At 33.6% G+C, this 26,443-nt stretch overlaps 1 protein-coding gene across 1 annotated transcript in view; it reads left to right on the plus strand.

Moving 5' to 3' along the window:
• The window catches only part of DHRSX (dehydrogenase/reductase X-linked), a 431,936-nt gene that overhangs the window by 359,575 nt on the left and 45,918 nt on the right, over positions 1-26,443 (plus strand). The window contains exon 6 of the mRNA XM_051984589.1: positions 1,152-1,359. Coding sequence (XP_051840549.1) covers positions 1,152-1,359 — 208 coding nt within the window. The remainder of the gene's footprint in view (positions 1-1,151; positions 1,360-26,443) is intronic.

A 26,443-nucleotide genomic window follows, 5' to 3' on the forward strand; every position in this document is an offset into this window, starting at 1 on the left:
CATATTCCAGCAAATAGTTTCATTTTTGTAAGGGAATTCTTTCTTTATGTATGAATTGGATTAGGTAACTTTTGAGGTAATGGTATTAGCATCGGCCCTTTGTGAGTTCTCCATAAAATAGTAGGGGGATTGCTTGCACTGATGTGGTGGTCAGGAAAAATGATACAGGGAGACTCCAAACTTTAGAATTGATTGCACAACATGGGAAATATTCACAGAACTATTTGGCATGGCATGCCCTCAGCAGAGAAGACACAGTGCTGTATGAGCAAAACAGAGTGGAAGTAGCTCAGAAGAAACGCGAGATGTACAAAGGTAGAGCATCCATCCCAAATGTTCCCAGGGACTATTTGTGCTTGACTTGTGATAGAGCATTCTGAGCTCATCTTAGTCAAATCAGCTGCAGTCGGACAGACTGACATAATGATGCCATTTTCAAGAACAAAGGACAGCAACCACCATCCAGCAACAGCATTATACTGGAGACAATAAGATCAGAATTCTGATCCTGTCTCAGACACTTAGAAGCTATGCAATCATTATGCTTATCTCATTTTCTTATCTCTAAAATGAGGATAATAATAATAACACCTACCTCCCAAGGTTGTTGGGAGGATAAAATTAGTTAATATTAGTAAAAAGGGTGACTTCAGATGGGTTGCTCAGTGAATAGAGCGCCAGGCCATGAGTCAAGAAGACCTGAGTTCAAATCTAGCCTCAGAAACTTGTTAGCTGTGTGACCTTAGGCAAATCACTTAGTCCTGTTTGCCTCACTTTCCTCACCTGTAGAATGTTAGGAAAGAAAATGGTGAACCATGTCAGTATCTTTGCCAACAAAATATTAAATGGAGTCATGAAAAGTCAGACGTGATTGAAACTCTTGAACAACAATGATAAACCTTCAAGTGCTGCATAACTGTATGTATACATGCAAATATATATATAATTACAATTTAACTTTCAATTTAATCAGGAAACAATGTTTCTACCATGTAACAACTATTTTATGAAATAAATATCTCATTAACTGAGAGATGAAGCAAATGTTTAGGATGTGCTTTGTTTTTTTGTGCATTTTGGTGAAGTAATCAGGTGACTAATGATCAGACTTTTCGAATTTTCCTCATGGTAACCTGTCTTTTCATTTGCAGGCATTGTTACTCACCTTGTGGAGCCTATGCCCAAAGCAAGCTTGCCCTGGTACTTTTTTCCTATCAACTACAGCGGCTCCTGGCAGCTGAAGGAAGTCATGTGACTGCCAATGTAGTAGACCCTGGAGTCGTGAACACTGATCTCTACAAGCATGTATTTTGGCTTACAAAGCTGGTCAAGAGTTTGACCTCCTGGCTGTTGTTCAAGGTAGGTGGTCATTCATTTAATGGGAGTATAGATGCATGTGTGTGTGTGTGTGTGTGTGTGTGTGTGTGTGTGTGTGTGTGTGTGTGTGTTGGTTATATATGATTATACTCTGTGAATCTGGGAACCCAGTGCCTGGCATACAATTACAAAGAATGAAATTATGCATCTGGATAGTATCCAGGCCCCAGAAATATATTGCATGATGTTTCCTGACATCTGATATCTTACTAGTGTTGCTGCCTGGTAAAAATTGATACAGCAATATTCTGTAATAACAATAATGAACATAAAGGCAATTCCTTAATAATCCCTAGTGATGTTATCTAGATTTGACTCTAATTCAACTAAAGTAAAAAAAAAAATACATTAAACTACTTAATAATTCTAATAACTTCCTTCTTTCTCAACAATTTCATAGCTTAGTAGCACTTTTTATTTGAACTGTCCTTTTTTGGCATTTATCTTATACTGAGGTGATGTAGTGAATTGAGTGTTGATTTTGGCATTAGGAAAATCTGGGTTCAAGTTGTGCCTCTAATAGATCATGGCTGAGTGATCGTGGGTAGTCACTTAGCCTGTTGGTATTCAGACAATCCTCTGACATTGTAGGATGGTGATGTATTGCTAAACCACACTGATAAATAGACTTTGCTTACAAGGAGTTCACTATACCACTATAATTACAGGTCTAGACCTCAAAAAAAAAAAAAAAGATAAAAAATAAATTTCATGCACTAAAATTCTCTAGGAACTGAGTAATGGAGTCAAGATGATTAGAAAATTAAACATTTCATGATCACTATTCACATTTATCTAAGAGTATATTACCCCTCAAGTTGAAAAGGTGTGACAAAGAAATATATGTAATTATGTTTGTAAAAGTGTCTTATAAACTTTAAACTTGTATCAAATATAAGGGAAAATGGATTAATCAGGAGCATTTAATAAATAGAGAAAGCCTAAAAGTGAGAACACTACTCATATGTATCCCATAGGGCTATCATTTCTCCTCCTTCATTCTTCTGGCATTGAATCTGGAGAAATGAATAAAAAGACAAGAATGAAAAAGAATATATGCCCTCATAAAATCATAGGATTTAGAATAGAAAAGAACCTTAGAAATCATCTAGTCTTACTTCCATCCTCTCAGGTTCTTGGCATAGTGGCTGGCACATAGTTGGTGCTTAATAAATATTCATTTATTCAATTTGTAAATGAGGAAACAGAATCAGAAAGATCTGATGATTTGTCCAAGTTCACAACCAGCGTTAAAACCTAAATATTCCTCTCCCAACTCATAGTCTTTCCTAATGATAAAAAACAACAATGTTAATTACTTATAATATCCTTCCTTTTTTCCTTCTCATGCTTCACTGCATATCTGTGGTTGTTAGCATTAAAGAGAACTGCTCTGTAAGTCTGATAAGAGTAATTGAAATATTACATAAACCTGTTTCATATTTAACTGCAAGTCAAACCTTTTCAATTCTTTTCAGAATGATCATTAATTGTGTCAGTGGCAGTAGTCTTAGCTTTCCCCATCGTTCTATTGGCTATAGCATATGGAAAGAATTTATTAGCCTAATTTAACCCCTCTCTCAAATTGCATAGTAAAACATTTCCTAAAAAATGAGAACAAGCAAAGCATTTTGCCAGAAAATCTAGGGCTAAAGTTACCAAAGCTGATAAGCTTAAATCATGAGGCATATGCTTCTTCTAGGAGGAAAAAATAGTGAGTTTTTAATCTAAGAAGAGAATCTGGCTCATGACCCAAAAGTTGATATTTTCCCTGTGATTCTCTGTAGTCAGCTTGATAGGGAAATGTTTCACTTCCCTTTTAGGTCAGAATCTTTCTGTTGGCTGGCAGGTGGCAAAACCTTATGCTTAAAATATTGCTTCATTCATCCCTTAGGGTTTCTTAGATACTCTTGGTCCATGATCTCATTACTGTGTGTGTTCCTACAAGTACAGATCATGATTCATTCACACCTTCTCATCCTGTATGATTTCTGTCCACTTTTTGTTTGTTTGTTTGTTTTTACTTAACTTCTCTATAGAAAACTGAATCAATGTACTGTATGTCTCTGGTTGTTTTACTATCTGGAGAGTACAAATGAAACAATTGGGGATGACTGCCCATCTTGCAATTGATCCACTTCTTTGACTATGATTTTTCCCAAACCATGTGGCAGAGAATTTGTGAGCATTCTCCTCTGCTAATTAGACTAGCATCTTTTTTTTGTAGCCAATAGTTTTAGAGTTGTATTTGTCAATGAGATATTAAGGGATTTACCCAGAGTCACACAACCAATATATATTAAAAGCTGGCTTTGAACCCAAACCTTCCCAGTCTAAGGCACAATGACATTTATCTTGGCCTGCTTCTTCATCCTATCATACAGATTCCCTGTAATGATGTCTCCTCTGATGAAAGTTACCATTGTTATTCTATTGAAGCTTACTGACATTTGCTATGCATCTTTCTATGATTTTTGGGGTCACCTATAATTGTGATTCTTCTGAGAATATGGTATTCCATGATGTATTGCATCCCACCAGGATCCCCAACTGGTAGATAAAAAAAGAGGAGCTTTTGTGGCAATGAGCAGTGCAGTATGATTGAAAGTGCTTCATGGTAACATATTGAATTTATCACCTAAAAAAGTGAGCAGTGTGTAATAGGGATTTATATACACTCATCTTTTTTCTGTTCTACTACAGATATATGAATAAGCTAATTTATGTTCTTTTGGTATTTAAGAGCAGAATAAAGAAACAAAGAAAAAATAAAATAACTGTTTTAAAATAAAATAGCTGTTGTACAATTTTGATATGCAATTTATCCAGATCCCCTCCTCCTATTAAACCATGGGCCCAACTGGCTATCTGTCTGGGTCACCTACCAAAGGTATAAACTAGTAGATTGCCTTAGCTGTCTTTCCCAAATACACATCCTAAGTTGGGCAAATTTTTTTCCCCATAGGATTTAGAACAAGAAGAAACCTTAGAGATAATAAAATGAGGCCCAGAGAAGTCAAATGATTTTGGTCAGATTATATTGGTAAAAATTCTGTGTTCTTTCCATCATATTTTTTCCCATTCTCTTTGTTTTTTGCGTGTGAATTGTTAGATTAATACCTTTAAGAAAATATCAGAGATCTTGTAGTTTTTCCAGAGCTCCAATAAATTGGTATAAAGGGACCTGCAAAGGGAAATATTTTGGAGAATATTAAAATCTTTTTTTTATATATGTACTGTGTTCAAGACATCCTTCATGACAGTGATGAGCACCCTAAAGTCTTGCCTTGTATGCCTTATGTGTTATTGATAGACTTAATGGATTATTTAACAGAGTCATCTCTGGGATAGCTTCATTCACGCAATCCTGTATTATTTTATCATATTTCAATATTCACATCTTTGGCCATCAGTTTCCTTATCTATAAAATGAGGAGGTTCAACCAGATTGCCTCCAAGATTCCTTTCAGCTCTAAATCTGTGATTCTATTTTAATTGTACATAGATAACCCATAGTTTTTGAAGGCTATTTCAGTACTGTGCAAGCTCTGATAGGACTTCGCTAGCTTAAAAAAAATTTGATTTGATTGTTAACTTTATCATCATCAATTCATCCATAAATCTTTTATCAAAGGATCTGATATACCAAGTTCAAGAAAGACTCATGAACAAATTGTTCACAGCAGTTCCTTTTTTTGATCTCAACAGTTTATGAAGACCATTTACAACTAAGGGGTTGCAGTCTACAATAGTGTCATAAATATTCTCATTAGTAAAATTGCAGATTTTTAAAGTATTAGAGTATGTATGGTAGATAATCTCTTTAAAGAAAGTTTTTTTCAATACCTACAACATCATAGATATAGAGTAGGAAATGACCTTAGAAATCATATACTCCAACGTCTTCATTTTTACAGATAAGAAATTGATGGCTAGAAAAAACTATGACTGGTTCAAGGTTACACGAGTAATAAGTGACAGAATTTGAATTTGAATTCATATCCTATAACTCTTTTCCAATATAATAGCTGTCTATTTCCCTCTACCATATTTCAGTTATTTGAAGAAAGCCTCTAAAGTAAAATTTTGTCTTACCAAGTTAAATGCTTTTATTTATGTATGCATTTACTCAGGCATAGATTAGTTCATTTGTTTGTTTATTTATTGATTTGCTAATTGAAACTAACATATACAAGAAGTCTTTATACCGCTCAGTTTTTAAATTTTTATTTTATTTTATTTTTAATTTATGGGATAAAATACATTTCCACATAGTACAATTCAAAAAATGATTGTACATGAAACTGCAAATATATTATGTACAACTTGCTATTCCTTTCAAATACGCAACAAAATTGTCATGTACATTTATTTTTTTTTAATTTTTCTTCCCTTCTCTCTTGCCTCAGCTATAGAGATGATGACAATTAGTCATAGATAGGGATGTGTATGTGTGTGTGTGTATCAGTTCTTTCTCAGTGTGCAGGTAGCTAGCATCTTTCTTCTTATGACCTTTATGATTAATTTGGTTATTTATAATAGATAAGTTTTAAAACAATATTCCTGTTTCTGTACATAATGTTCTATTGATTCTGTTTATTTCACTCTTCACTATTTCATGCAAGTTTTTCTATATTTTTCTAATATCATTGAGCCCACCATAATCATCTTTGAAAATAGACCAAATAGTGGCATGTCTGGATCAAAGCATAAAAGTCATTTAATAACTCTTTGGGCATAATTCCTGATTGCTCTCCAAAATAGTTGGGTCAATTCACAATTCCATCAACAAAAAAATAGTGTCCCAATTTTTCCACATCTTCTCCAACATTGGTTACTTTTCCTCTTTATCATTTTAAACAATCTGGTAGGTATAAAATGATACCTCAAGGTTGTTTTAACCTGAATTTCTCTAATCAGTAATGATTTAGAACATTTTATATGATTGTAAATTATTTTTTATTTCTTCACTAGAAAACTACCTATTCAAATTCTTTGACTACATATCAGCTGTGGAGTGACTTATATTCTAATAGATTTGACAGAGTTCAATGAGACCTTTTCTGAAAAAATAGGCTATAAAAATTATTCCAAATTTCCTGCTTTCTTTCTGACTTGGGCTATTTTTTATGTTTGTAAAAAAATTAATTTAATGTAATTAAAATTATCCATTTTACACCTAACTTTCCTCTCTTATTTTTTGCTTATTCATAAATTGTTTGTCTATCCATAAGTCTGATAAGTAATGCGTTTCACATTCTTCTAATTTTCTTATAAAATCTCTCTTTTTATCTAGACTGGGTATCCATTTTGATCTTATCTCTGTAAATGATGTGAGATATTGGTCCATGCTCTGTTTTTGTCATACTGCTTTCTAGTTTTCCCAACAATTTTTACCCAATAATAAATTCTTGTTCTAAAACCTTGTTTTATACTTGTCAAATATAGGGTTATTATGCTTATTTGCTGCTGTAGCTGTTAGGTCTATTCAGTTGCAAATTGTATGTCTATTCTATTCCATTGATGTATCTTTCTATTTTTTTAGCCACTACCAGACAGTTTTGATAATTACTGCTGTTTAATACAGTTTAAGATTCGATATCGATAACCTCTTTCCTTCATATTTTTTAATTGCCTTAAATAGTCTTGACTTTTTGTTTTTCAAAATGAATTTTCTTGGTGTTTTTTCCTAAGTAAAATTATTTTTGGTAATTTAATTGGAATGGTGTTGCATATCTATTTGTTTTGGTAAAATTTTCATATTTATTATATTGTTCCTGTCAACCTGTGAACAAATAATATCTCTGTATAGATTTAAATCTGATTTTATTTGAATAAAAAGGGCTTGTTAATATAATTTTGGCTATACATTCCTACATTTGTTTTAGCAGGTGTACTCCCTGGTATTTTATACTTTCTAGAGTTATTTTAAATGAGATATTTTTTTGTTATCTCTTCTTACAGAGTTTGTGTATGTGTGTGTGTGTGTGTGTGTGTGTGTGTGTGTGCGCATGCGCGCGAAATGTAGGAATGCTATAGATTTATGTAGATTTATTTTATATACTACCACTTTGCTAAAAGTTATTATTTCAACTAACTTTTCATCATATCATCTTGCAAAAAAGAGAGAATTTACCACTTCATTCCCTATTTTCATTCCTTCAATTTCTTTTTCTTCTCTTATTGCTATTGCTAGGATTTCCAATATCATATTGAATAATATTGGCCACAGTGGGCATCTTTTTTTTTTCCCATATCTGATGTGACTGGAAAAAGTCTCTATTACAAATAATGCTTGCTTAGAGTTTTAGATAAATACTAGGAAAAATCCATTTATAGCAATACTTTCAAGTGTTTTTAATAGAATTGAATGTTGAACTTCATTCAAAAGCTTTGTTCTGCAACTTTAGATATAATCATATGATTTTTTAAAACTTCTTATTATGGATGTAATCAATTATGCAAATAGTTTTAATTATGTCAAACCATTCCTATATTCCTAATATTAAACACATTTGATCATAATTAATATATTTTAATCTTTTAGCTAGTGTTTTATTTAGATTTTTACAAGCATTCATTAATAAAATTGGTTTATAATTTTCTTTTTCTATTTCTGTCCATCCTCGTTTAGTTATCAGTATCAGATTTATTTTATAAAATAAGTATGATAGATCTCTACTTATTATTTTAAATAATTTATTTAATATTGTTATTAGTTGGTCTTTAAATATGATAGAATTCATTTATAAATCCATCTGATCCTAGTATTTTTCTCTTAGGAGGCTCATTAATGGACTGTTCAATTTTTTTTCTAAAATAGGTCTATTTAGATATTCTATTTCCTCTTCTGCTAATGTAAGCAATTTCTATTTTTATAAGTATTCTTCCATTTATAACTTTGGACTGTTGAGACTGTGGTCTACAGAAAAACCCCAGTGCATAGAGCATTCCCATAATAGACTTAGACAAATGAGAAAGTAGGGGTATCAGTTCATGGTCATTGGTGTGTGTTTTGTTTTAAATCTCCTTTAGAGTAATGAATAAAAGTATAATCCATGGTCTTTCCTTTTTTTTTTTTTCTATTCCCTTTTAGCTGTATTAAAAATCAATCTCACTCTGTCTTTAAAATGGGTTAATTCAAGGACAGTTTTTATATGTATATTTAGTTGGGGCTTCCATTATTTGTAAACTTCTCAAGGGCAAGAACTATCTTTTTTCCTTTCTTCATATCTCTAGCTATCTGCATGGCACATACTAAGTGCTTAATGAATTCTTAATCAAATAACTTTGTTTTATAAAGTCCATTGCCCACTTCGTCACACAGACATATCAGAATTAGAGATTGAGGGCAACTAGGAGGTGTTGTGGATAGAGTTTTGGGCTTAGAATCAGGGATACCCCTCTTCCTGAGTTTAAATCTAGTCTCATACACTTACTACCTATGTCATCTTGGGATTACCCCTGTTTGCCTCAGTTTCCTTATTTGTAAAATGAGTTGGATAAGATAATGTCAAACTACTCTAGTATCTTTACCAAGAAAACTCCAAATGGAGTCACAAAGAGTCAAACATGATGGAAAACAACTAAACATCCCTCTTTACCACTTAATTAATCTCCCTGCCATGAGTTTCTTCCAAATCAGTTTTCTACTTAGCTGTCAAAGGGTGATTCTTTTGTTAATGTGTAAGTCTGATCAGCCTGCTTAAAGAGGTGCAATGCTTCCCTGTTACTTCCAGTATTAAAGATAAAAACATCCATTTGGCACTTAATGCTTTCTATAATCTGGTTTCTTCCATTTTCCCTCTTTCTAATCTGTGATCCAGCTATACTGTGACTACCCTGAAGAACAACATTATCTTTTGCCTCTGCCTTTGCCTTGGCCATTCCCCTACCTCTATTTCTTAATTTTCCTGGCCTCCTTGAAGACTCAGCTCAAATAACATCTTTCTCAAAAAGCCTTTCTTGGTTCCTCCAGCTACTATCCTCTCAGATAACTTATTATTAATCTGTAGCTATGCTGTATGTACCTAATTATTTATATATTATCTCTTTCAAAGAAACATAAATTCTTTGAGGGTAGAGTCTAGGTTTTTTTGGGGGGGGTAAAATTTGTTTGTTTGCCTTTCTTTTTTGTTTGCCTGACATATAGTAAATGTTTAATAAATGCTTCTCTTGCATAATTTCACATATGCCTTCTCAAAGGGGGGAAGGGAAGAAGGAAGGGAGAGAATCTGGAACTCAAAGTTTTAAAAACAAATGTTAAAAAATTGTTTTATATGTACCTGGGGAAAATAAAATATTAAATATTAATAAATGCTTCTTGACTTCACATTACTTCAGAAGCATAAGAACATAACTCTAAAGACCTTTTGGTGTTTTTATCTGTTCGGTAAACCAGAAAAATCAATTACCTAGTGGCTAGCTTACTAGTATCAATCTCTCTGTCCTTAGTTAAACTATTTTTATATAGCAGACACAGCCTCTCACAAGGCTATAAAATTCTCTGACACCTAATATGAATACTAATAAAAGAAATCATCTAAAAATGAGGGAAAGCAACAAAAGGAACTCTCGCCCTTTCTTGGAAAAGAATTTTATAGATCAGTCTCCACTCACCTAAGGAAACAGGTTTTTCTAGGAAATGACCTATTTATTACATGTATTTACCAGTACAACCTTTTTCTTAATCAAGGATAGCATATTCCAAAAGGGAGGCAGAGCAGTAAATATTTAGACAAGATCAAAATAAACTTGAGCAGGACTTTTGTCACCTCTGTTAGTTTTTCATGTTCATGGATATAGCTGTGCTTGCGTACTTTCCTTTGAAAAAAGTAATAAACATGACTTCCACTGTACAGAAAATTAATTTGAAAATTATTTAATTCTGTACAAAAGTTTAGAAACATTATATATGTGGGAGTGTACATATATACATATATGTATACCCATGTATATATATATATATATATATATACACACACACATACACATACATTCTCTATTATATGTTACACATCATGGAAATAGAAAACATTTAAAAACTATATGTTGAAACAGGCAAAATTACCTTCTTCAAGGGTCTACATGTCCCTCTATTTCTCTCCCATCCTCTCTTCCTCCTTCGTCTCTCTCTGTCTCTCTCTGTCACACACACACACACACACACACACACACACACACACACACACACAGATTTTTACAAGAGAATAAAGAAAACCCTAGTAAAAAATGTTAAAATAGATAAAGTCTTCTGCTGCCCACTTCTCTTCTCTTTTTCCATTTCCCCATCTAGGCTGTGAATACTTTTTTACTGACCCTGACATCTAACCTCAGAATAACCTAAAGTTCCCCACTGTAAAACATCTTCCTTCAATCAAACTTCCTGTTTTCAGACCTTCTGTTCCCTTCTGCTCTATCAAAACTTTCTTCTCCTATGTATAATTCTCTCGATTGTCCTGTCTTCTTTTTGAGATGCCACCTAATTAAAGAATAAATTAATCATTCTTAAGGTATTAATGAGATAATGTCATTCCTTCTGCAAATATCTAAAATTTCATAGATACTCCTAAGGTGACAAAGAAATCCAAAGTTAGTTGTAGAAAATTCACATATTGTGTAGGAGAGATATTTTAAGGCAGGCTAGTTTTATGTTGCCCCTCAAATAACACCATGTAATCACCTACTCAGTGGGCCAACCTTGACAAGTTTTACTGTTTCCTGAAATCCACTACTTTTGAAGGCCTGTTAGTGAAAAGCTTGAAACTGAGTTCCCACAGTCAAGGGCCAAATTGGATAGAATCTCTTAACAACTGGCACATTTTTAAACTTTTTATTCCCTGCATCTAGACATGGAAGAAATAAAAGAGGGGGGTCATGGACCTCATCTATTTGCTCCCCATCTTTAAAAGAACAGGTTTAGGAAAAGTGAAGTGATGGTTGATGTCCTTGAAGAGGAGTTTTATTACTAATGATATATTCATATGAAATAACAGCTACTAGAGCTGTTAGATATCTACTAATCCAATTTTCAGATTTGACAGATGAGAAGTTGGCTCAGAGATGTAAATTTTTTTGAAAGTCACATAAGCAAATAGTAGCGCTTTATTTTGGATGTGTATTTGGAAGTGTTTGCTCCCAATGTCTAAACATAAAAAACTGTCAAGACCAAGTATAGAGAGGACTGTTACTATTTCTGGGGAATATATTTCAATTTGTTCTTCTGAATATTTGTCCACAGTAATTCAAATATAGATAATTTGGTATGATCACTTTCTCCATTCATCTGTTTTATATGTACATATTAAAGATGTTATTTTATCATCATGTTTTCAAAATCATTTCATTAGATATTTTGCAATACAACCCAGTTCAATTCAGCAAATATTTATTAAATGCTTTTTCCATGTATGGCACTGTTTTAGGTGCTGGGGAGAGATAAGTTAATTCATAGCCCCTTTCTTCAAAGAGCTCTCCACAAGACTTGAAAATTTAGAGTTATTTACCCTCTATCATCTTCTTTTCTCACACATATTTAGATGATATTCTTTATACTATTTCTTTTTTAAATTTCCTTCTTTGTAATTTGTATGAGCTTTCTGTTCATAGCCACCACGGGCCTTTCTACTGCTTACTAAGGCAATCCTCAACTCCAATTCTTAAGAGGTTTGTGATAATCTTGTGACTTGCATCTATGTGAATCTGGAATAAAATTAATGTTTTAAAGGCCCTTTGTTTTACAGAGAAGTTTGGAATTATTAAAAGAATTAAACTTTTCCAAAGGCAGTCTGTTTTTCTCTTTCTTCCTTCTATATAAAGTTGGCTTCAACTTATTATCCTATTACAATGGAAAGGCACCATCTTTCTGTTTTCCTGAGCTGGCCCATCCATTCCAACTTCCCCTTATGCTAACAGGTTTGATTTCCCAGAAAAATAATCACCACTCTGATCTTCATTTCTCAAGGTTACTAGGAATACCCCCAATGTTAGTAAGTTATATTTCTCCTAATCATCATTATAGCTCTGGAGTTCCCACTGATATGCTTACCGTTTTAACAAAATCCTTCCAATACAGTGATGACATAATAAAGTCTTAAACATAAAGCACACACTTAACAATAGTATAAAAGAAAAAATAACTGATGAATCACAGTTATACAATATGGAACTAAGGAAGGCATAATAAATAAGTAACAGTAAAAACATAGCCCTGGGTCATACTCCTCCCACACGAACCATATTGTCCTCGAGAGAGCATAAGCACATACTTACTGAAATTTAACAGGGAAACACAAGAGTAAGGACACCATATGCTCTTAGGTGAACTCTTAGCTTTGGACTATAGTTCTTAATGCTCTTGCTCCATTCAGTAACTTCACCATATGAAGTTGCTTCTTTGCTAAATGCCCCATTTTGGTCCTTGCTGCTTTCCTGCTTTTCTTCTATGTTAGAATTGATAAAACAGTGGTAGCTTCTTACATTTACTCCTTCTGAGGTTCTGAGAATGTGTTATGCTATTCAAGTCATAAATAGTTGTCTGAAAAAAGAGAACTGAAGAAATTCCCTAGGTCACATTTCTAAGAACTAATCCAGATAGTTCTTCACTCAACAAGGTGCTATAGTATCCAGTTAGACACAAAGTAAATAAAGGCTGCATTTTTTCTTCTATTGCTTCTGGCCAAATCGGAGGAGTTTGAAAAGAGTACTCAGTGACTGCCTCTGAAAATTTCATTATTTTCAAGCAGTGGATGGCACTAGAGGGCAATGAACGCATTGCTGTTCTTTCAATAAATTTCAGCCTTTCTATAGCCTGTTAGCATCTCCCCAAAGAGCAAAATATGTTAAACTCTTTGTTGTCCATTCAGTTGCGTAATGTGTGCTCCAGATCACTAATAGTAAGAGAAATGCAAATTAAAACAACTCTTGAGTTCCCTCTCACAAATTGCAAAGACAAAAAATTGGAAATAGTAAATGTAGGGGGATCTGTGAGAAGATAAGGATACTATATATTACTGCACAGAAACTATGAATTTGTCTACAAATGGATATAATTTTGAAATCATCCAAGGATAGTGAGTAAATTATTCATTTTCTTTGTTCAGTGAGCCCAATAATGGATCTAAACATAAAGGATGACACAGACAAACTGTGGCTCTATATGTCAAAATATTCATAGCAATATCCTTCTGAAAGGAAAAAATAGACACAAAGAAGTTGGGAAAAGGACTAAAAATTGTGGACTATCAGTATAATATGATCTTGTAGTACAATAAGAAATGGTGAATATAAGAAATTTGGAGGAATATGGGAAGATGAATATGTACTGATATAAAATAAAATAAGAAGAATCAAGTGAATATCATATTGTGAGCAATAAGCATTATTCATTTATGTAGTTTTCCCAGCTGTGCAGCTAGGTATGCCAAACTCTTTTCTAAATGAGAGATGGTCAGGATTTCAAGGGGCAGAGCCAAGATGGTAGAGACGATACATGTTTCTCAATGAAATCCTCTACACCCTTTACAATAATTACAAAATACAGCCTCTGAATTAGCTCTGAAGCAGCAGAACCCACAAATATTGGGAGTGCAAGAAATCATCAGCAGAAGATAATTTTGAAGATCACCAGAAAAGGTCTGTTTCAATTGGAAATGGGAGGGAGGCAGCCAGCAGAAGGCTGAGCACAAATACCAACACAGACCGAGCAAAGTCCTGGGGTGGTGCATTCTCCATGGGGCAGAGAATCTGTGGGGAGGAAATAGACCAGAAAAAGTCTTTTTCAATTGGAAACAGGAGGAAGGCAGCCTAACACAAACAGCTGACCACAAATGCCAGCACAGAGAGCGCAGAGTCGCAGGGGGGAACAGACTTTTTGGCAGAGAATCTATGGGGAGGAATCCTCAGGAATCTACAACAGTGTTGGCCACTCTGCCCTGGTTGCAAGCCAGTAGATCAGCAGAGAACTTATAAAACATCCACCGCAAACACAAAAGCTCAATAGTGAACCCCAAAACACCAGAATCTCAGGGGACCTGGCCACGTTCACCCAGCACTGGGAGTGAATCAGCATTGACCCAGCATGTGTGGCTGCTTGGAAAACCTCCCCTGCCCTAAAGGCAAACCTTAACTTAAAAAAAAAAAAAAAATGAGTAAAAAAATAAATAAAGAGGATTCTAAAAACTGATAGCTTTTATGGCGAAAGAAAAGAACAGATTTCAAACCCTGAGTAGACTAAAGGCAGATTGTCTCCAGATGAAGCCCCAAAAGGTGATATAACTTGGTACCCATCACACAAGGCTCTCCTGGAAGAAATTTTTAAAAGATCTTAAAAGAGAGCTAAAAGAAAAATGGGTAAAGGAAAGGAAAAATTTGCAAGAGAGTCTGAAAAAGCCAACACAGAAACTATCTGAAGAAAATTCACTACAAAATAGACTTAGTGAAATGGAAAAAACATATAACTCATTAAAAGATAGATTTGATAAAATGGAAAAAGAAAGCAATTCCCAGAAAAACAGAATTTGTGAAACAGAAAAAGAAAATAACTCCTTAAGAAAGAATTTTTGAAATGGAAAAAGAAAATAACTCCTTAAAAAATAGAATTTGTGAAATGGAAAAAAATTCCATAGAACAAAACAACTCATTTAAGAATTCAATTGGACAAATACAAAAAAAAGTAAAAAAAAAAAAAAAAGTAAATGAAGAAAATAACTCACTAAAATTCAGAATTGAACAAATGGAAATGAATGAATAATGAGACAACAAGAATCAGTCAAAACCAAAAAAAAAAAAAAAAATAGAAAAAATGTAAAATAACTAATTGGGAAAACAACCCAACTTGAAAAATAGATCTTAAGAGAGATAATCTGAGGATTATTGGACTCCCTGAAATACATGATGAAAAAAAGAGCCTAGACAATATCTTTTAGGAAATCATCAAAGAGAACTGCCAGGATATCATAGAAACAGAAGGTTAAAGGACCATTGAAAGAATTCACCGCATGCTTCCTGAAATAGACCCCAAAATTAAAACCCCAAGGAATATTGTGGCTAAATTTGAGAACTATTGGACCAAGGAAAAACTATTAAAGGCAGCCAGGAAAGAAACAATTCAAATATCGAGGAGCCACAATAAGGATTACTCAAGACCTAGCAGCTTCCACTTTAAAGGATAGAAGAGCCTGGAATCTGGTATTCCAAAAGGCAAAGGAACTTGGAATGCAGCCAAGAATAAATTATCCTACTAAACTGAGCATTTTCTTTCAGGGAAGAAGATGGACATTCAATGAAACTGATGAATTCCATTTATTTTTTATGTAAAAACCAGAGCTAAACAAAAAATTTGACCTCCAAACATAGGACTCAAGAGAAGCATAAAAAGGTAAAAAAAAAAAAAAAAACAAAAAAGAAAAAACTCTTGAGAACTGGATATACATTGAGAGTACATCTGATTTTACTGTTATAATATTAAAAAAAAAACTACAGATTGGAAGAGGATTGTAACAGAAAAAAGAAAGGGAAAGTGGAGGTAAAATGAGGGAAATTACATCTCAAGAAGAGGCAAAGAAAACATATTATAATTCAAGGAAAGAAGGGAGGGTGATGAATATTGTGTGAATCTTACTTTCATCAGATTTGGTCCAAAGAAAAAATATTAAATATATTTGGTTTCACTGAGAAACATCTTTCATCTTATAGAAAAGTGGGAGGGGAAAGGTGAAAAAAGAAGGGATAGGCTAAATGGAGGAAAAACAAAAACAGTAGGGGAAAGGTATAAGAAAGGGGGAGGTTCTCTAAAGGGGAAGGACTGCTTGAAGCAAGTAGTGCTCATAAGTAAAATACTGGGAAGGAGGGAAAGGAGAAAAGGAAAGAGAAAAATATAATTTGGGGTTAATAAGATGGAAGGAAATACAGAATTAGTAGTTTTAACTGTAAATGTGAATGGGGTGAAGTCTCCCATAAAACGTAAGTGGATAGCAGACTGAATTAAAAGTCAGAATCCTACAATATAATTGTTTACAAGAAACACATTTAAAGCAGAGCAATACATAGAGAGTAAAGATAAAAGGTTGGGAGCAGAATCTATTATGCTTCAGGGGAAGTAAAAAAGCAAGGGTAGCCATCCTGATCTCAGATCAAGCCAAAGCAAAAATTGATGTAATTAAAAGAGATAATGAAGGAAACTATATCTTTCAAAAGGGTACCATAGATAATGAAGCAATAGCAATATTAAACATATATGTACCAAGTAGTGTAGTATCTAAATTCCTAAAGGAAAAATTAAGAAAGTTGCAATAAGAAAGAGACAGCAAAACTATAATAGTGGGAGATATCAACCTTGCTCTCTAAGAACTAGATAAATCAAACCACAAAATGAATAAGAAAGAAGTTAAAGAGGTAAATACAATACTAGAAAAACTAGATATGATAGACTTTTGGAGAAAATTGAATAAAGACAGAAAGGAGTACACTTTCTTCTCAGCAATTCATGGAACCTATACAAAAGTTGACCATATATTAGGACATAAAGATCTAAAAATCAAATGCAGAAAAGTAGAAATAGTAAATGAATTTTTTCAGATCATGATGCAATAAAAATTACATTCAATAAAGGGCCAGGGGAAAATAGACCAAAACCAAATTAGAAACTAAATAATCTCATTCTAAAGAATGGATGGGTGAAACAATAAATCATAGACCCAATCAATAATTTCATCCAAGAAAATGACAATAATGAGACAACATACCAAAATTTGTGGGATGCAGCCAAAGTGGTAATAAGGGGAAATTTTATATCTTTAGATGCTTACCTGCATAAAATAGAGAAAGAAAAGATCAATAAATTGGGCTTGCAACTAAAAAAAGCTAGAAAAAGTACAAATTAATCCCCCCAATCAAATACCAAACTTGAAATTCTAAAAATAAAAAGAGAGATCAATAAAAGTGAAACTAAAAAAACAACTATCAAATTAGTAAACAAAACTAAGAGTTCATTTTATGAAAAAAAATAGATAAACCTTTGGTTAATTTGATTAGAAAAAGGAAAGAGGAAAATCAAATTGTTAGTCTCAAAAATGAAAAGGGATAACTATCCACCAATGAAGAGGAAACAAGCAATTTCAGGAGTTACTCTGCCCAACTTTATGCCAATAAATTTGACAACCTAAATTAAATGGAGGAATACCTACAAAAATATAGTGTGCCCAGTGTGGAGTATGAGCTAGTTCCCTGTAGGGCCTTGGGGTTAGCCAGAGTCAGGATAAATTAAAGTCCTTAGGGGGACAAGTGAAGGAGACAGACAAACTGCCATGAGACTCGCCAATGATGTATCCTGGATTCTCAAGTCCAAAGTCACCAACTTCTCTCTTCCTTGGCCTGCTACAAAGTGATTCTGGCCTCTCTCACCCCACCCTCTAAACTTTGCCTATGATTATCTTAACACCAAACATTCAGCCAGCATCAATTATGAGAAGAGCCATTTATCCAAACATATGCTAATAGATTCATTGTCTCATATCCAATATGTAATTAGCCTTAAGTGCTTGGTTGTTTGATTCAAGTACACCTTTTCACAGTTTCAGCCCTCTATAGACCAGATTAAAAAAAGAAATAAATTACTTAAATAGTCCCATTTTATTTTTTTTTAATTTATTTTTTTAAATAATTTTTTATTGATAGAACGCATGCCAGGGTAATTTTTTACAGCATTATCCCTTGCATTCATTTCTGTTCCGATTTTTCCCCTCCCTCCCTCCACCCCTTCCCCCAGATGGCAAGAGTCCTTTACATGTTGAATGGGTTGCAGTATATCCTAGATACAATATATGTGTGCAGAACTGAACAGTTTTCTTGTTGCACAGGGAGAATTGAATTCAGAAGGTATAATAACCCAGGAGGAAAAACATAAATGCAAGCAGTTTATATTCATTTCCAGTGTTCTTTCTCTGGGTGTAGCTGCTTCTGTCCATCTTTGATCAATTAAGGCTCTCTTTATCAAAGAGGTCCACTTCCATCAGAATACATCCTCAAACAGTATCATTGTTGAGGTATATAATGATCTCCTGGTTCTGCTCATTTCACTCAGCATCAGTTCATGTAAGTCTCGCCAGTCCTCTCTGTATTCATCCTGCTGGTCGTTCCTTACAGAACAATAATATTCCATAACGTTCATATACCACAATTTACTCAACCATTCTCCAATTGATGGACATCCTTTCATTTTCCAGCTTCTAGCCACTACAAACAGGGCTGCCACAAACATTTTGGCACATACAGGTCCCTTTCCTTTCTTTAGTATCTCTTTGGGGTATAAGCCCAGTAGAAACACTGCTGGATCAAAGGGTATGCACAGCTTGATAACTTTTTGAGCATAGTTCCAAATTGCTCTCCAGAATGGCTGGATGTGTTCACAGTTCCACCAACAATGTATCAGTGTCCCTGTTTTCCCACATCCCCTCCAACATTCCCCATTATCTCTCCCTGTCATTCTAGTCAATCTGACAGGTGTGTAGTGGTATCTCAGAGTTATCTTAATTTGCATTTCTCTGATTAATAATGATTTGGAGCATATTTTCATATGGCTATAAATTGTTTCAATTTCTTCGTCTGAGAATTGTCTGTTCATATCCTTTGACCATTTATCAATTGGAGAATGGTTTGATTTCTTATAGATTAGGGTCAGTTCTCTATATATTTTGGAAATGAGACCTTTATCAGAACCTTTGATTGTAAAAATGTTTTCCCAGTTTATTGTTTCCCTTCTAATCTTGTTTGCATTTGTTTTGTTTGTACAAAAACTTTTCAGTTTGATATAATCAAAATTTTCTATGTTGTGGTCAATAGTGATCTCTAGTTCTTCTTTGGTCATAAATTCCTCCCTCTTCCACAGGTCTGAGAGGTAAACTATCCTATGCTCTTCCAATTTATTTATCATTTCATTCTTTATGCCTAGATCATGAACCCATTTTGACCTTATCTTGGTGTACGGTGTTAAGTGTGGGTTAATGCCTAGTTTCTGCCATACTGATTTCCAATTTTCCCAGCAATTTTTGTCAAATAATGCATTCTTATCCCAAAAACTGGTGTCTTTGGGTTTGTCAAACACTATATTATTAAAGTTATTGGCTGTTTTGTCCTTTGAACCTAACTTATTCCATTGATCAACTAGTCTATTTCTTAGCCAATACCAGATGGTTTTAGTAACTGCTGCTTTATAATATAATTTTAGATCTGGTACAGCTAGGCCACTTTCATTTGATTTTTTTTTCATTAATTCCCTTGAAATTCTTGACCTTTTGTTTTTCCATATGAATTTTGTTGTTATTTTTTCTAATTCATCAAAGTAGTTTTTTGGGAGTCTGATTGATATAGCGCTAAATAAGTAGATTAATTTAGGTAGTATTGTCATCTTTATTATATTTGCTCGCCCAATCCAAGAGCATTTAATATTTTTCCAGTTGGTTAGATCAGACTTAATTTGTGTGGAAAGTGTTTTATAGTTTTGCTCATAAAGTTTCTGATTTTCCCTTGGCAGATAGATTCCTAAATATTTTATACAATCAGTAGTTACTTTAAATGGAATTTCTTTTTGTATCTCTAACTGTTGGGTTTTGTTAGTGATATATAAGAATGCTAATGACTTATGTGGGTTTATTTTATATCCTGCAACTTTGCTGAAGGTGTAGATTGTTTCTAATAACTTTTTGGTAGAATCTCTGGGGTTTTCTAAGTATATCATCATATCATCAGCAAAGAGTGATAATTTGGTTTCCTCATTGCCTATTCTTATTCCTTTAATCTCTTTCTCAACTCTTATTGCCAAAGCTAGCATTTCTAATACAATATTAAATAGTAACGGTGATAGTGGGCAACCTTGTTTTACTCCTGATCTTATTGGGAATGGTTGCAATTTGTCCCCGTTACATATAATGCTTACTGCTGGTTTTAAATAGATGCTACTGATTATTTTAAGGAAAAGTCCATTTATTCCTATACTTTCAAGAGTTTTTAATAGGAATGGATGTTGGATTTTATCAAATGCTTTTTCTGCATCTATTGAGATGATCATATGGTTTTTGTTAATTTGATTATTAATATGGCCAATTATATTGATAGTTTTCCTAATATTGAACCAGCCCTGCATTCCTGGTATAAATCCTACTTGATCATGATGTATTATCCTGGGGATGATTTTCTGTAGTCTTTTTGCTAATATCTTATTTAAGATTTTAGCATCAATATTCATTAGGGAGATTGGTCTATAATTTTCTTTCTCTGTTTTCAACCTACCTGGTTTAGGTATCAGTACCATGTCTGTGTCATAAAAGGAGTTTGGTAGGACTCCTTCATTCCCTATTTTTTCAAATAGTTTATAAAGCATTGGGGCTAATTGTTCTTTGAATGTTTGGTAGAATTCACATGTAAATCCATCTGGTCCTGGGGATTTTTTTTTAGGGAGTTGATTAATAGCTTGTTCTATTTCTTTTTCTGAAATGAATAGTCCCATTTTATAAAAAGAAATAGAACAGGCTATTAATCAACTTCCTAAAAAATAATCCCCAGGACCAGATGGATTTACATGTGAATTCTACCAAACATTTAAAGAACAATTAACTCCAATATGTAAACTATTTGAAAAAATAGGGAATGAAGGACTCCTACCAAATTCTTTTTATGACACAGACATGGTACTGATATCTAAACCAAATAGAATGAAAACAGAGAAAGAAAACTATAGACCAATCTCCCTAATCAATATTGATGCAAATATCTTAACTAAAATATTAGCAAAGAGATTACAGAAAATCATCCCCAGGATAGTATACCATGACCAAGTAGGATTTATACCAGGAATACAGGACTGGTTCAATATTAGGAAAACTTTTAGCATAATTGACTATACCAATAACTAAATTAACAAAAACCATATGATTATTTCAATAGATGCAGAAAAAATATTTGATAAAATCCAACAGCCATTCCTATTAAAAATATTAAAGAGTATAAGAATAAATTGACTTTTCCTTAAAATAGTCAGTAGCATCTATTTAAAACCATCAGTAAGCATCATATGTAATAGGGATAAACTAGAACCATTCTCAATAAGATCAGGGATGAAACAAGGTTGCCCACTATCATCATTGGTATTCAGTATTGTATTAGAAATGCTAGCCTTGGCAATAAGAGAAGAAAAAGAGATTAAAGGAATTAGAGTAAATAATGAGGAAACCAAATTATCACTCTTTGCAGAAGATATGATGGTATACTTAGAGATCCCTAGAGAATAACTAAAAAGTTATTAGAAATGATCCCCAACTTTAGCAAAGTTGCAGGAAACAAAATAAATCCAGATAAATCATCAGCATTCTCATACATCATTAACAAAATCCAATAGCAAGAGATACAAAGAAAAATTCCATTTAAAATAACTGTTAATAATATAAAATATTTGGGAATCTATCTGCCAAGGGAAAGTCAGGAACTATATAAGCAAAACTACAAAACACTTTCCACACAAATAAAGTCATATCTAAACAATTGGAAAAGTATCAAGTCCTCATGGATAGGTTGAGCAAATATAATAAAGATGACAATACTACCTAAACTATTCTAATTATTTTGTGCTATACCAATCAAACTCCCAAGAAACTATCTTGCTGAACTAGAAAAAATAACAACAAAATTCATCTGGAAGAACAAAAGGTCAAGAATTTCAAAGGAATTAATCAAGAGAAAAGCAAGTAAAGGTGGCCTAGCTGTACCAATTCTAAAACTATATTATAAAGCAGCAGTCATCAAAACCATCTGGTACTGGCTAAGAAATAGAGAAATTGATCAGTGGAATAGATTAGATTCACAGGACAAATAGCCAATAACTGTGACAATCTAGTATTTGACAAACCCAAAGTCCCCAGCTTTTGGGGTAAGAATTCACTATTTGACAAAAACTGCTTGGAAAATTGTATGGCAGAAAATAGGCATAGACCCACACCACACATGTATACCAAGATAAGAAATGGGTTCATGATCTAGATATAAAGAATGATACTATAAACAAATTAGAAAAACATAGGATAGTTTACCTCTCAGATTTGCGGAGGAGGAAGGAATTTGTGACCAAGAAGAACTAGTGATCATTATTGATCATAAAATAGATAGATTTGATTATATTAAGTTAAAAAGTTTTTGTACAAACAAAACTAATGCAGACAGGATTAGAAGGTAAACAATAAACTGGGAATTATTATATCCAAAGGATCTGATAAAGGCCTCATTTCTAAAATATATATTGACTCAAATTTATAATAGTTCAAGCTACTCTCCAATTGATAAATGGTCAAAGGATATGAACAGACAATTTTCAGATGAAGAAATTCAAACTATTTGTAGCCACATGAAAAGATGCTCCACATCACTATTGATCAGAGAAATGCAAATTAATACATCTCTGTAATACCATTACACCTCTGTCAGATTGGTCAAGATGATAGGAAAAGATAATAAGGCATGTTGGAGGAGATGTGGGAAAAGTGGAGCACTGATACATTGTTGGTGGAATTGTGTACCAATCCAACCATTCTGGAGAACAATTTGGAAAAAGTTATCAAACTCTTCATACCCTTTGATCCAGCAGTGTTCCTATTGGACCAATATCCCAAAGTGATCTTAAAAGAGAGAAAGGGATCCATATGTGCAAAAATGTTTGTAGTAGCCCTTTTTGTAGTGGCTAGAAACTGGAAACGGAGCAGACGCCCGTCAATTGGAGAATGGCTAAATAAATTATGGTACATGAATGTTATGGAATACTATTGTTCTGTAAGACACGACCAGCAGGATGATTTCAAAGAGTCTTGGAGAGGCCTACATGAACTCATGCTAAGTGCATGCTAAGAGCAGAACCAGGAGATCATTATAACAACAAGAAGACTAAGCAATGATCAATTCTGATGGACATGGCTCTCTTCAATAATGAAATGATTCAAACCAGTTCCACTTGCTCAGTGATGAAGAGAGCCATTTGCACCCAAAGAGAGGACTGTGGAAACAAGAGTGTGGAATACAACATAGCATTCTCATTGTCTTTATTGTTATTTGCTTGTACTTTGTTTTCTTTCTCAATTTTTTTTTCTTCTTTCTTGATCTGATTTTTCTTGCACAATCAGATAACTGTATAAATACGTATGCATATATTGGATCTAACATGTATTTCAACATATTTAACATGTATTGAACTACCTGCCAGATAGGGGAGGAGGTGGGTAGAAAGAGGGGAAAATTTGTAACAAAAGCTTATGCAAGGATCAATGTTGGAAAAATTACCCATATACATATGCTTTATAAATAAAAATCTTCAATTAAAAAAATGAGACATGGTCTATGCTCTATAATGCTCTATGTTTTGATGCTATTATGCTTCAAATGGAACCATCTGGAAGACTTCTATAGGGAGTCCTTTCTTTACTTAGATACAGTATTGGATTTGATAATTAGAACAATGTCAAACAAGGGTATCTCTATTGTATCTTTCAAGGGATTTTAACTAATTTTGACACCTTCATTGAAAAGATCCTGCAAGGCAGAGACTTTTATGATTGAATCAGTTTTTTAAAATAGCAAACAATAAATACAATGATGTCCTGTATTCTCTACATCATCCATTTTATTATATAATGGGCAAATATTAATACTGCTTATGAGTGGCTGCTGGCCACCTAATTAGACACATTCTCAATTTACATGCAGTTTATTTTCTAATTTTTTTTATGAAAATGGGTAATTAGACATGGTATAGTAGTTGATGGTCATAAATCAAGACCAAAAGAAATCTTAAAAGCTAATGTCTAATCCCCTCATTTTACAGATCAGACAAATTAGCCCCAATAATTAAGTAATTTATCTAAGGTTATATAGTTGGTAAGTGAAAGAAAAAGGATTGGAAAAAGTTCTCTGAGCCCAAAATCAGTTGTCTCTCACTTTATCTTTCATGTTGGTAGAAGGCCTCACATGATGTTCTCAGTATAACCTCTTTTGGTAAGAGTTTTGGGATGGGATATTAAGTTTTGAGATTATTTTTTCTAGATCTTTGGTATGTTTTCCTCAAAGCACTTAACATTATATATCTTCCAACAGGGATTTCTTTTATTCTATTGATCTATTCCAATTGCATTAAACAGATGAGATAATGAAATATTTGAAAAAACCTGTTATATGGGGGGTGAGGAGGAAGTAGACATTTTGCCTAGTACAGGATTCAGAATCAAGATCCCGGTTCAAATTCTGATTCCCACTATTAAGAAATTGGGTGGGAAACTCAGTTAATCTCTTTTAGCCTTAGTATCCTCCTGTGCAAACTGTAGATGATCAAATCTACGATACCTACTTCCCATGGTTATTTAAATGACATAATGTATGAAGCTCAAATGATATTATATATGTTTGATAAACCTGAAAAAAGTAGTATAAATAAATATCAGTTGTTGCTGTGACCACCATTGCCATAATAGTTTTTAGTTATTATTTTGGTTTTCTCATCTTTTTCATAGTTAATTGATGTTCAGATAGAAATGGACCCAGGACAGGTCACTATCTTTCTATTATTCTTTCATGCTTTATATTCTATGGAATGTTGCACAAATGAATAGAATGTTTGATTTTTATTGTTGAAAAAGTTGTTGCAGTCTCAATCCATCTTATTCATGGAAATCATCTTTGGGATAATTTTAGTAGTAGATAGAATGATGGGTACTGTGTATATGTTTTATCTCTTCTTTTCTGTCTCTATATTTTGAAACTTTTTTTTTTACATAACTTGTAAACAGTATTTGGTATTTCTATTCAGAACACTGTTCTTAAAATTTTAAAGATCAGTATTTTATCCAGACAAATATGGTAAAAATTTCTGTCAGGGTCCTTTCTCAAAATACATTAATATTTATATAGTTTGCTGAATTCCCAAGTATATTTTCAGGACTGGATTTATAGTTTGGAGATTTATCATGTTAGTTTATGAAAGATAATGAGCTTCTGATTTATAATTTTAGCTACCAGATCATATCTTGCTAAACATTCAGCAAGTGTTAAATTTTTGCAGTCAGCAAAGATGTATTATAATTTCTATAATTTCCTAAATAATTTGCATTAATACGTGAATTGGGACTCATTAAAGATAATCTTTCTTCAAGTCCTGATGTTATTTACCTGGTTCTAAACAATCATCACAAAACTATCCATTTCCATAAACAAATATGTATGTTTCATCCAATTGTTTGATGTCTCTTTGTCAACATTAATATTGTCAGAGTTCATATGAAGCTGTTACCTATTTAGGTCAACTTCCGTCTTGACAGAGGGACCGAGTCTGTATCAATCCAAGCAAGGTCAGTAGATCTCACTACTCCACAATTGGTGGAGCAAGAAGAGTCTAGTTGATGGGCATAGGAAAAGGAAAAGGAAGCATTCTAGGTTTTTTTTCCTATGAGGGTAAAAAGTAGATGTGGTATAGTGGTATGGGTAGTTATTAGCAAACATAGATGTAGTAAAGTGTACCTTCCCACAGCCTGAGCTATATGCCCACTTATCAGCTGTGACTCGGCCAGCTCACCTGCCTTCAGGCTCTCACCCTCATCCCACAGAGACAGACTGATCAGGAGGTAGAGGTGAAGTCATTGAGTTTATTTTTAGCACAGTCTCGCTTATATCTCCTGTTAGTAGGGAAGTCCTTTAGGAGCCAGAGGGGTTGGGTCATCTAAGGATTGATCCATGGAAAAGGAAGGAGGTGTGCAAGGCTTTCTGAGCACTACGGAGGGAAGCATGGCCCTTACAGTGGTGAGTGCCGCCTCTTAGCGCTAGCCCTATCCCCACATAGCCTCACCTGCACCTCTACCTCTCAACTCTCACGTACTGAACTCCTGTTCCGCATTCTGCTCCCCTTACAATAAAGGAAAAGGCTTCCTATACAGAGATCTCTAGAGTTCTATTACTTGATAAAATGCTATCAGTCAGTCAGCCAGCCTTAATTAAGCCCTTACTATGTGCCAGGCATCGTGCTTGGTATTGGGATTACAACCACAAG

Source organism: Antechinus flavipes, chromosome 3, assembly GCF_016432865.1.
Source record: "Antechinus flavipes isolate AdamAnt ecotype Samford, QLD, Australia chromosome 3, AdamAnt_v2, whole genome shotgun sequence".
Lineage (NCBI taxonomy): Eukaryota > Metazoa > Chordata > Mammalia > Dasyuromorphia > Dasyuridae > Antechinus > Antechinus flavipes.